Source organism: Netta rufina (assembly GCF_964035555.1).
Source record: "Netta rufina genome assembly, chromosome: 8".
NCBI classification, from domain to species: domain Eukaryota; kingdom Metazoa; phylum Chordata; class Aves; order Anseriformes; family Anatidae; genus Netta; species Netta rufina.
In genome coordinates this window covers 1,192,289-1,205,108 of record NC_140131.1, presented here as the reverse complement: position 1 = coordinate 1,205,108, position 12,820 = coordinate 1,192,289, and the positions used below count along the sequence as shown (strand labels likewise).

The window sequence follows — 12,820 nt, the reverse complement described above, 5'->3', positions numbered from 1 at the left end:
TACCCCCTGACAAACAGTCCCTCCCCTACTTTCCTGTAGCCCCCTTTAGGTACTGGAAAGCCTCTATGAACCTTATTTTCTCCAGGCTGAACAAACCCATCTCCCTCAGCCTGTCTTCGAAGGAGAGGTGCTCCAATCCAATGTTCCTCTCCTCCATAATGATCCTAGTATCTCTTCATCAAAGCAAACCGTTACGTTTTGCAGCAGATGCCATAGTCGTTGCTTATACAGAGAAGAGATATTAAATGAAAAGTTAAGCAAGGAGCTAGGAGCTGCTCAGATACTTCCTCCCATCTGTGTTTCTTAAAGAAAACATCTTTCCTTTCTTATATCTCACTGTGTGTACACTAAATACCAATAAATCCCGTAAGTTTGTAAAAATGGAAAGTGTGTAAATAACATTGCTCAAAACAAGAAAATCTTACCAGACTTTGAAAGGAAAAGATTACCCACTGTAGGTATGTGGGTGATGGAAAACACCCGTAAAACACCCTTTCTTCCCAAGCTATTAAAAAAAAATAAATCTCAAGTTTAATTAATAGGGTAGAAACACTTACTTGCATCCTTCTGATACGTCTGTGCTCTTTTCCAGAATGGCTAATTCATCTGCATATATGAATGACCCTAGAAGTGCCATAAAGAGTTGTTTGATTCAACTGTTCACAAGCATTCATTTAAATGCATGCACATGAGCTAAAAGCTAATTTCTGGAACGTTTTGTGAACTTAATGTGTGTCAGTCCATCCATGTGTTGCAATTGGTTGTAGGGACTATTTTGTATTTGCAGTTTTAGCAGTTTCATCAGACCTTTTTGGGATGAATTCAAAGATTAACCAATTAACAATAGGTGGTAATCAGAAACAGTGTTAGCATTTTATAAAAGTGTAAATGTTTTTTCCTTTCTATATTTCACAGTTAAAACTGAATTCTCAGCCAAACTATATAACATTAATTTGATTATTTTAATTATTCAATAAATTCTTCCATAAAGAATTTTGAACTTTGAAAATTCTCTTTTCAGGGTCATGGTACTTTTGGTGTAGCATTAAAACATTAATGAATTGCATCGACAGGGAGTGCAGATTTCCACTGTAATAATAATAATAAATCAGTGATGAAAATGCCTGCTTTCTGCTGGATATCACCCACCACAACTGCCAGTACTTTCATTGTGTAATAGTTATGCGCATAGCGATATAAGACTCTTACTGAAATCCCTGTCTGACTTGCCTATTGCATGAAAGTCTTTCAGTTAATTTTTCCTTGACTAGTACTTATTGAGGATTTGCTCTATGACTTGAGTTCTAGCTATGTTTGTCTGTACAACCTGCATTTAAATCATGGCTCGGATTTTGTGAAAAAGCTATTGCCTAATTAGGCCACATCCAAATACGATTTCTTTCAACCGCAAATCAACCACAGCTTTAGTAATGCTTTACAGACTTAATTTCTTTTTTCTGTTGAAATTCTTTATTAACATATGACATCATAGTCATACATTTTAACGTTTTATGTTAAGGTCATGTCAGAATCTATTATCTGTAATGTTTATTCTATTGTGGTTCAGACTTATAAGCTAGTATTTCATATAGTTTCATTTTCCAAATTGATCATGCTCTTGCTTCTAAAATATTCCCATCAACAGACCATATTCATTTGAATCCAAAATTACCTTTTACCTACTCATTAGGGGTGTAAAATTCAGTGGCTGTATAGTGAGCTATTAAAAGCAACCTCCCTTTGCTTACTTCACATACACAACCAGGTAAAAGCAGCTTTGTGGTAAATGCTTCTAAATACTTACTTATCACATGGCAAATGTAGAGTAATTTCAAAGTTCACAGTTATCCTGACACACAGAGCTTGCCCTGGGAGCTGTAATTTTCCTTCACTGAAGGATTTTATTGCATTTCCACCCCAAGCCCAGGCCCAAAGAGAGTGGCAGACTCAGGCGGCACTTTTTCTATTTCAGTTGGCCATGCTTGGGGGCCATTACTCCTGCCTGACAGCAGACAGACCACTCTGCAGACCTTTTCTGTTTTACCACATGAGCCACGGAGCTGGTGCTTGACCCTCAACCATCAGTCCCAGCAGTGCAGATAGCACAGGTCTGCAGTGGGAAGGACAGAGCAGGGAGGGCAGGAGCTGCTCCATGGAGGACAGAGCCATGCGCTGAGTGGGGGCCTCTGCCATGCGCTGGCTGCAAGGGACAAACCTACCAAATGCCCACTCTGCACAGCCCAAGCAGCCTTACTGAGGTCATGCTTTGTTTGAACATGCTCTTCTGGTTCCTCAGCATCTCTTCTCGTGATGGGGTGCAATGTACAGCAGACAAAATATGTCTGTAACACGATGGGGAGGTCAGCACCATGTATGTCTTCTTTCCTGCTCAGATCCCTCCTGACATGGTAATCTACAGCACCGTCTCCTCTGAGCAATTTGCTGATAGCGTCATGTCATGTCCCTCTTCCCCTTTCACTCAACCCTGAGATTCTGTAAAATTGTCTTAAAATTAGGGTTGGTTTGGACTTGGGTGAATACTTTGTTTCTTTACTTCTGAGTGATAAAAAAATATAAGCTTAAGATGTTGATCATTGTAACAAAACAGTAGCTCTTTCAGTCAAAGGAATATTCAGTGTGATTTTGGGTGACTTTTCTGTAGTGGTTTGAGTCTGTTTTCCTGCATTTTCTGTATACTTAAGAGTATTCATATACTTGAGTGTATGTATGTACATTATCCATCTCAAAGAGCAAATAGCTCCCAGTAGATCAGATTCTGTTCTCAGTTGTTATAGATAATTCAGATTAATTCAGTACACTGAACATGGCTAAATTAATTCTTCATTTACACCAGTATCGTTTTGGAAAAGTGTGATTTAATATGTTAGTACTCTCAAGTCAAGTGTAGAATTAAAATACAATATTCTCACAGGGTGAAAGATAAGCTTATAGGGAAGCATTCCCATCCATTATTTTATGTCACTGAATTTCCATTATAGGTTTCCATAATGTAACTGAATGCAAATTTCAGTCCAAGAACTTAAAAATCCATGAAGGTAGCTATATGTAACAAATTGCCTCAAATAGATTAACTCAAAATTTGAGGAATTTGCACTTAGGCATAGTACTGTAACCATGGTTTTAGTTTGCATGCTGTTTTCATTTTGTATTTGTGCTTTAATTCTTTTTATGAATGTTCAGGTTGAAATAAATCTAAAACGTTATCCCACTCCATACCCGGAGGATTTAAAGAATATGGTAAAATCAGTTCAAAATCTGGTGGGCAAAACAAGCCATGGAGTACGGCCTGAGAACACAGCACCAACTGCGAACAGTGAACAAACTGTGAAAGAAAAGTATGAGCACAAGTGGCCCATGGCACCAAAGGAGATTTCAGTGGAGGTAATGTAAAAGGATCGTTGTTCCTTTCAATAGTTCAAGATGGGGTTTTAACATAACTCCCTCAAATTATATGCTACATCTGCTGTGAACTTCATACCTAAGAGTTTCTAGTTTAATTCTGTAAAGTAAGTCTAGTTTTATATTGAGTTGCTCTTTTTCTCAATACAACTAAGATTATCAGATTGAATTTTGGGTTTTAAATCTAGCTAAATCTGAATTTTTGTATTGATATATACCCGCACTCTCCTACATTTTAATGATACGAGAGACTTGCATATTAGTGGGAGATTAGACCACATCAGGCTTACGTAAGTTTATCTCTGCACCAAATATGTAAATGACAAATCAGTTTGTTCTGTCTCACAATACTATGCCATTAGGCTCTGCTTCTTCTATCCCATTAAACGTAATACATAATACATCACAGAATCTCAGAACGTTAGGGAGTGGAAGGGACCTTGAAATATCATCTAGTCCAATCCTCCTTAGCCAATAAACCTTGCCAAATGTTAATGAAGCCAACAGAAGTGATTCTTTGACTGCAGGGAACTTAAAAATCAGTTGCCCCTGAACAGTACTTTTCAATGAGTTGCACAATCTAGCCCTTAATACTTTGGCCAAAAGTGGATCAGTATGCATAGCGACAAAGTTTTCTATTCTGACATAAATATAGTTAGTAAAAGATCAGTTCCAAAGTACTGCACAGTCCTGTGCAAAGCTGTTTTTATTAGCTGAAGTTTGATCTCAGAGGATGTCTACTCATTAATACATTCATACTAATGACTTACTTTGTGTAGCCACACCTTATAAATAGCAGAAACCTCTTACTCTGGCAGTATTTCTTGATAGTTTGTAAAATGCTTGGACAGGTCTACAGGAATACCTCCATTCTTACAAATCTTTATGAAGTCCTAATACTCAAAAAAAAAAAAAAAAGAGAAAAAAAAATCAAATTATCTTTTCACCCCTTTGTTATTTAAATATTATGATAAGTTCACTGTCTTTGAAATATCCCTGGCTGGTTGGGTGTGGATGACTTTTTCTTCCTCAATTTTCTGTATCCTTAACACAGATTGGCTGTTCACACTTATACAGCAGTCACTGTAGCTGCACTGTCAGTACTGTGTATTTTATTTAAAGATAAACCTTTTCATTTATTAAAAGAATATCTATTTTTGACTTAGGATGGCTTCAGAAAACTTTCTTCAAATCTCAAATTAAGTTAAATCATTCATGTTTTATCTAAAGGTGAAATCTTAAATTCTACCATTATTCTTTTTTACCAATTATTCTCTATCTCACTGTGTAAATTTGGCCTTTTAACCAACTTATGTCTTGTGGCATGAGTATTTACGTGTTCTGATTTGTTGCTGAATACAATTTATTGTGCATCAACTAACTTTGAACTTAAGTATTCTTAATAGGTTTCTGATGTTTTTAATGAACCATACTGAGACCACATACATACTATCTGGAATCAGTATTGTCTGATAAAGCCATTGGGTGTTAGGTCTCGTGTCTCTGGGTCTGGAAACACAGGGCTTCAGGTACAGGTGGCGGTACTGGTTCTGCTGCTGTCACCCAAGAGGAGCCCCTTAGCAGGGAGTAATGTCCCAGCTAACAGCCATGGCAGAGTTCTGAGAGTATCCAAAGCCTAGCAAAGCCTCCGTTATTCGCCAGTATGTAGAATGCATACTGAATTTTAATACAGAAGAAGATAAAGACAGATTTCTTGCATTTTATTCTTTGATAAAAATGCATTCACTTTTGCAACGGGAAAATAATCATATCTAGTTTTCCTGTGAATGTACATGAACTGTTTAATCCAAGAGTATCAAAATATATGTTTTATAAAAATAGTTGAATTGCTAAAGACCCTGCAGTAATTCCTGAAGTGCAATTAAATTGTGTGATTGCAATTTCCTAGTTGATTTTCTACCACAAGCAACTGATGTGAGTCCATGAGCTATTTCCATCATATCAATAGAAACATATTTTTCATCTTCCTTTATTACAAGGGTGAAGATGGTAGACTTTTTCCAGATTTTAGATTCCCTAGTGCTTATTCGAGACTAGTAGCACAGCTATCTCATCAAATAAAGAAAACAAAACAAAAAAAGCATTCCTGTCATTCAGGCAAATAACATTGCTGGGAAGCTTTTATGGCAATAAAACAAGATCATGTACACATTTTCCTCTTTGGCTTCCTGCATAAAGATAAAGAAGAGGTATGAGAAACTGTAGAAAAATTATGAATTATTTGTGAATAACATTAGCATGATTTCAGTTGTAACACATTAAATAAAACATAATTAAGCTCCATTTGCTTTTCAGATAATTAGGAGACATGATCTCAAGCCTCAAGTTAAAATACAGTTTGAAAATGCAGGTGTGTTCTGCTATAGATTTAGACTGAAGACAGTTTTCTTATAACAAGGTAATTTAATTTCAGATGCAGTGCTCACTTTTTCGTCTTCAGAAGCCAGATAAGCTGGTTTCTTTTCTGATCTCTCTTGGGTTCTCTTGCAATTAATTCACACGTGTGTCTTCACAGAATTGCTCCTAAATAATTAAAAGGAGAATCTGAAATGAGTAATAAGCTACATTTCAAAACCCCTGTATTATCCTCCACCTTTGGTAATAATAAACAATTTCTTAATTAATCACCATTTAAAATAAACCTTTTTGTTGTCCTATGTCATTGCGAAAGATGTGCATTTTAGACAAAAAGAAGGTTGGGATAACTTAGTGCATTTTGTACCCTTTCCATGAGCATCACTGAGAAATACCACAAATAGGCAATTGAGATCTTTAGTTAATATTCTTGATATGTATGGACTGAGAAAATCATCTGAAAGAGTTCTGTATAACTGTCAGCTTTGTGTTTAAATAAATAAATAAATAAATAAAAAGCATTTTCTAGTCCAGCATGCAACATTCCATCCTTCGTGTTAATTCCTAGCAGGTTCATTAGTACTGTGTAAAAAGGAGAGATTGTTGTCTTCTGAGTAATCTGCTCCAGATGCTGGTGCTGGTACTAGTGCTAACAGACAGAAAAATACTGCCTCAGCTGCATTGGCTCTTCTGAGACCTTTATCTCATCTCAATCAAAATAAGACTGTAATCCTTTTAACTTCTTAGTTCATTACTTGCATGGGTTTGGGTTGTTTTGGAGGAATGGGGGCTGAGAGGGAGAAAGGTGTTCTTTTTGTTCTGTTTTTAGTGAAAGTTTTAGAGACTGTCTAAAAGATCATCTTGCCTTTCCAAGAGAATTTGCACACTTTTGTTTTCCCCAGGTTGCCTGGCTTCAATTGATTCAATTGATGTGTCTCTTTTGGGAACCGTTTTCCCTTAATGAGATGCACAACGGCAGTCTCTCTTGACTGGGAGGGAAATATGTCCTAAAGATTTTCAGTCTGTGTCTGCTTTAAGGCCATAGCACGATAAGCTCTTTGCAAGAGAATTACCTATATTTAATAAGGAGGCAGAAACATCTTCATCATAGAGTTTTGCCATATGGTTTCTCCATAGTACAAAGGATGTTTATTGAGGTTATGACCTTAGTGACTTCTTGTCAAAGGAGAAGGGAAGTAATGCTTTCCTGTTCTGGACATTCGGCTTACAAGAGACTTTTCTCCACATAAGATGTCAAATGTCTTAAAGTCCGTTTTGAGTTACTTTGACTTCTGCCTGACCTTATCTTTGTGTCTGGATTGGAGAGGCATTATTCAGAACTGTCTCCAAGATAAAGCCCACCTTCCATAAAATCAGTCCAAGGTATCAGCGGACCCACTGAGGCTGCTGCTCTGCCTGGCCCCACTTGAGTGAGGACCTGGGAGATGCAGTATCACACGTCTGGACGTGGCACCCTGTACAAGCTCATATACGAAGGGCATGTAGGCCTGGATTATGTCTGATGGGCCATAAAAAGTCTCTTTTTCAAGAGACCTGAGAATGTCTCTGTTCACCCCAGTGAAATATATGCAATTGGGTACATATCCATCTAGACCAAGCGTGGCAGAAGCTCTTTTCCTCCAGAGATGGGAGAGCACAGGGAGTGCAATTCGGATATTAGGGTGTTGTAACTCATAGCAGTACTGGGCCTTCTGTCCTCAAACTGAAGACTACATACAGAACTGGGCAAGACCATCTCCGTGGGTTATAACTTAGGATGACGTTACAGGGTTTCCCATCCTCTGCAGTACATGACAAACAACTGCTTGGATAAGAATCTGCAGCTTATCTTTCCAGAGTTCTGACCATGTCAGCAAACAAGCTTAGCCATTTGAAATAAAGCTATTGGAAATTGAAGTTTTCACAATAAATGCATCTCTGTAGACTTTGACTTCTTAGGTGGTAGCAAATTCTGGTCAGTGCCTGGGTGCATCTGATGGGCTGTACTTCTGATCACCTAACAGGCAAGGTTAAAGTGTGCATTCCTCTAAGTGCTTGCCAGTTCCCAGGACTGCAAAGCAGAAAGACATGGCAGAAACAGCCCTACCTGCCCAGAACAAATTATTTTCCAGGATCCACTCCGTCTTTCTGTGTGGAGCCCAGACACTATCCCAGTCTGTTCCTCAAGTACTTGTGTCACCAAATCAGCAAGTTTGTGTCTCCTTTTAAAGCCATGCTGTATGTCTGGGAATGCCTGCTGGAGCTAAAAAGGGGAGAGCTCACTGCGTCAATGCTCTAACAGTGTGCTGGCTGCTGTACCCCCCAGCAGGCGGGACGTGTTTCGGGGTTCCTTCATTCTCCCACCTTCAGATTCCAGATCCACATTCAGAAGTTCTCATCCCACAAGTTCAGTTCTTTAGTAGGACTTATACCTCGTCTTTACACCCTGTACACACAGGACAGCCTTCAGAACTAATGGCTACTGAAATGGCCTTCCTGGAAGCAGCCTCTGCAGGCAGAAGAGTGGGAGAGTTGTGGGAGCAGGAGGAAGATCCTGCACTCCACATTCTTCTGGGATAATCCCACGTTTTGGGTGACTCTCAGTGCATTTCTGGATTAGTGACTGAATTTTATTTAGGTCAATCTGGTCATTGCTATTTTAGCAACAGATTCAGAACTGTGACTGACTTTCACACGCAGCTTCAGGAAGTCTGCACTTTGTGATCTTATCAGGAGAAGACTTTTTAGTGGGACTTTGAAGCTGTCCACATGCAGGGCTGAGAGATAGAAGAACTGCCATTTTATGTGCAGAGTCTGTGACATGGCAAGTGGCTCAGCGAGGCTTTTTTCTAAGACTGCACTTCTAGACCTAACTGTGATTCTGGGGGAAAACATGTATGCTTCAGTTAGTCTCACTGTATCTAGAGATATTCTGATATCTATCTGGTTACATTTGTTGCTACATTTTCTGTGATCTTCTTTAGTCCCTCATTAAAATTTTAGTAAAATATGGACCAAGTAATATTAGCCTGAATCTGTTTATTTGTCTTTGCTTCTTGATTTCTTTATAGCCAGCTTGTCATTTTTCAGATTGCCCTCGCCTACTCCAGTTCAGAAGTGCTGCCAACCCTCTATGTATATTTAATTGTTCCTTTGGAATAGATCCATCCTTAATGGTCCTCCATGCCTTTGCAATATGCATGATGCATCTGCACGGAGCCTGGGTCTTTCTATTCTTTTTCTGTTCTTTGCAAACAGACTCTCAGAATTAGGTTATTTTGAAAATCACAGCTCTCTAGATTTTAATTTGATGTTTTTGTGTTGTCAGCATGAATAATCACCAATATTTCTCTTTCCCAGTTATTTTACTGGGGTTTACCATGTATTTTCTCTTGGAAAACAGCTCAACATATTTTCTTTCCTCTACCTGTATCTTTCTGTGGTTACTCTTCAGGAATAGGTTCTCAGAAAACACAATTACATCTATTTCTTTACTTTGCTCTTGGAAGCGGTCCTATTAATAATACTTTTTTTTTTTTTTTTTTTCTTTTAGTGCCCATTTTGTTCTTGGGCTTCTAAGAAAAAGGGTGTTGTTAAGCAGAGTAAAAGTAAATGGAATATGATTTTGTTTTTTTACATCGTTCACTTTTTCATGGTATGTTCAGAAATGCCAGACTAATTCTTTCAAAAGTGTATAGATTATTGTTGGAATAGCTAGACTAGAGGCTAACGTAAGTTAAAGAAAGAAGGAAAGAAAGAAAGAAGGAATAGCAGAAAACTTCATGAAATCATGCAACTAAAATAAAAACCTGTGCTCACCATTATGTCAAATACGGAACTGCTGGTTCTTCTTATCTTACAGCAAGTAGTTTTATTTTAAGCTTATAACTTTTAAAAGTTTCATGGCACAATATTGGGATTCTAGGTGCAAGATAGAGAAAGTAAAGAGTTCCATAAGAGTCACCTGTCTGATACAGACAACACTCATAAATCGACTCTGGAAATCCCAGACAGGAAGGAGAAAGAAGAGCATACAAAAAGCTCAGAGGTACAAACAAAACAAAACAAAAACATTTGAAGCATACACTATGCTTCAAAAGTGGGGAATTTCACGTTCTGTGAATGCTATGCACTTTGTTATTTTTCAAAAATGGTTTTGCACGATAAGTTTGCTACACTGCAGTAGAAATGATTGTGTTACACTGAAAAAATGCTATTGCACTATTGCTCACTTTAAGTTGTATGTACATCAATACCGTTATGTGAGAAATATCATACACCACAAGGGAGCTCTGGGTATCAAAGTGTTTTAAAGTCTTGAATATATTACATCATGTAAGAGTCAGCATGTGGCTGTGTTTACTTAAATGTTATCATTGGCAGGGTTAATTAAATGGGCTGTGAAGATGCCTGTTCTTTGCTATTTTGGTATGGTGCTACCTCCAGTAGTACACCAAAGGTAGAAGGATTAAAATATCTGTTTCTTAAATACAATTATGTTCTTCAAGGATAAATCACACGGCAAATGCTTTAACAAATATTTGTTTCCACTGTTATTTCAAAAGTAGTTAATGGGCTACACCTCACAAAGGTTTCACCCTATGAGTAAAATCAATAAAGTTTTAAAATGTATAATTTTACATTTTGATAATGCATTTTTGGTTTTGGTACTCCATTTTTAGTTGTTTCTCTAAATGTTTAATTCTTAATTGTTTCTCTTCCTTTATTGACTTCTCTCTGCAAAACCATATGACCCATAATCGTCGGAGTACCATTAACAACATAATGTCAGGGTACAGAAATCCTCATTTTGTTTCCATTAGGGAAAGTTTCTTCCTAAATATGTTTCCCCTAACTATTCCCTTCCTAATTTTTGCTACTAATTATGGATTTTCTCCTAGTACCTGTCTGACACATCCTCTTTTTTACCAGATACCCTCCTTCCCCAGCTTCCATTCTATTTACAAAATCACAGCTCATCCTCCTGCTTCCGAGACAATATGAGTTTCTCTTGCCCCTTCCCACAAGGATCTTCACTGGTGTTAGTTAGCACGACCATCCAGTCTTGCTGTGCCCATCTCCATCAGTTCTCTCTCCGGGATGTTCCCCTGAGCCCATGCACTAACACCCCCAGCATGCGTTTCCTGTGTTGCCCATCCTTCCTGAGAACTGGGTTACCTCTGTCATTCCTCCAGTTAGGGTCTTCCTCTACCCTGTCTCCTCATGTCACCTATCTTTGGGTGTAGCATCTCTCTTATTTCTGAACTTTTTTCCAGTGATGGCATAAGAAATGCTACAGATTGGTTATTTGTGTCTTTGTTCCCTTCTTCTAGCTATCCTATGAGCTCAATTTAAAAGCCTTAATTTAAAATGTCTCTTTCTAAGACTACTTTCTTTCCACTTTTCAACTCATGTTATTTTCAGTTTGTATCCTATTGCTGACTAGAACAGCAAAACAATTGTGCAGGAAGTCTGAGAATGTCAAGATTTCCTAAACTCTCTATGAGAAGTTTTTGAAATCTGAATTATTTTAATTTAGCAGAAAACTCTTTAGAGACAAAGTAATTGAATTAAATATAGCTATAAGGAGAGCTGAATCTGTGGAAAGACTTGTGCCATGAATGAATGAGGAACAGTTATTCCTGAAATAATAAGTAAATATTTATTCAAAATTTTTATTTATTTCTGCTGGCAGCTTGCATTTTTTGTGACCTTTGCCTGATCAAAAATGTTTACACGGCCTTGATGTATCTTACGAGCTCCATCTGTTTTGTACACATTTTCAGAATGAACACATCACCATAATTTTACAAGTATTTTTGTAGAACTAATTAGAAATTTCAGCTGACAAATCATCATAATTAGACAATCTCTGCCCGTATGGTGGGGTTTCGGTGTGTTGTCACATTGATGAAAAGAAGGCTTCGAAATGTTTGCTCGTTGCAGTTTGAAGTGGTTTCTGTTTCCTGTGTTTACTCTACATTATTGTATTCCTCAGGATGCCTTTGGACATCCTGCCAGTGAGATGAGGATAGGTGAACTTCGTCCTTCCATACCAGAGACTCCGTTGTACCCACCCAAGCTTGTTCTTCTGGGTAAAGAGAAGAAAGGTACTAACTTGACTTACAGCCTGCTAGATGGAAGCATATGTAATGCACATAGATAGATGTGTTATTTAACGTATTCTGCACTTCACTGATTTTAAAACATATTGTGTATGTATTTGTGCACACACACACATACATGTATATATGTATAGTATCTATTTGAAAATGCATTTTTCTGGAGTTTAGTTTCCAAACACCACCTCCTGAAAACATGTGCTGTGTTTTGTTTCAGAGTCGACAGATGAGTCTGAAGCAGATAAGATCCATTGTCTGAATAACAGCGTTTCCTCAGGCACTTACTCAGACTATTCCCCTTCCCAGGCTTCCTCAGGGTCCTCCAATGCGCATGTTAAAATGGGGTCCTTGCAGACAACAGCTAAAGATGCAGTGAATAACTCTTTGTGGGGAAACAGGTGTGATCCTCTTTCTCTAACACAGCTTCCAACTGCTTTTTGTCTTATGTTACCATACGCATTCAAAGTAATCATGTACTGTCTGTTAAGATATTCAGATCAAAATCATAACATTTTACCCCAATTATCCTGAGGTGTACATAGCCATACATGGCCCAGGCTGTGCAGCATTGGCCACCCATTCATACTCTATAAATGTCAGTAATTCTATAGCTGTTTTTTCAACCATGTGCTATAGCCATGCATTAAAAGCGCCTAGTAATCAAGCTGCAATTATTCTGTTCTGTGTGGTCCTGAGCTGCAGCTGGCTATAGTTTAGTGTAGCTAACAGAGTGCATGTGTCTCATATTCATGCTGTCCTGAGCATCACTGTGCCCTGGACCTCCAATTGCAATACAGTTCATTGAAAGCTGTAATCTGCACTGGCCATCAGCAACCTGAAAGCACCCTTGTACCATACATGGAACTCTCTGCCCTGTCTGTTCCTGCTGTAAGTCGCGTAAA

General features: G+C 38.0%; 1 protein-coding gene across 4 annotated transcripts in view; it reads left to right on the top strand.

Annotated features, from left to right (window-relative positions):
* Positions 1–12,820, top strand: part of LRRC7 (leucine rich repeat containing 7) — a gene marked incomplete at its 3' end in the record, with an annotated part of 89,924 nt that overhangs the window by 56,326 nt on the left and 20,778 nt on the right. For 2 of the 4 annotated variants that reach the window (XM_084290906.1, XM_084290905.1), the window contains exons 15-17: positions 3,202–3,402; positions 11,795–11,906; positions 12,136–12,316. In XM_084290906.1, the coding sequence (XP_084147032.1) occupies positions 3,202–3,402; positions 11,795–11,906; positions 12,136–12,316 (494 nt within the window). Of the gene's footprint in view, positions 1–3,201; positions 3,403–9,721; positions 9,845–11,794; positions 11,907–12,135; positions 12,317–12,820 lie in introns of all 4 variants that reach the window. The other 2 variants (XM_084290904.1, XM_084290907.1) reach the window with 2 other exon arrangements.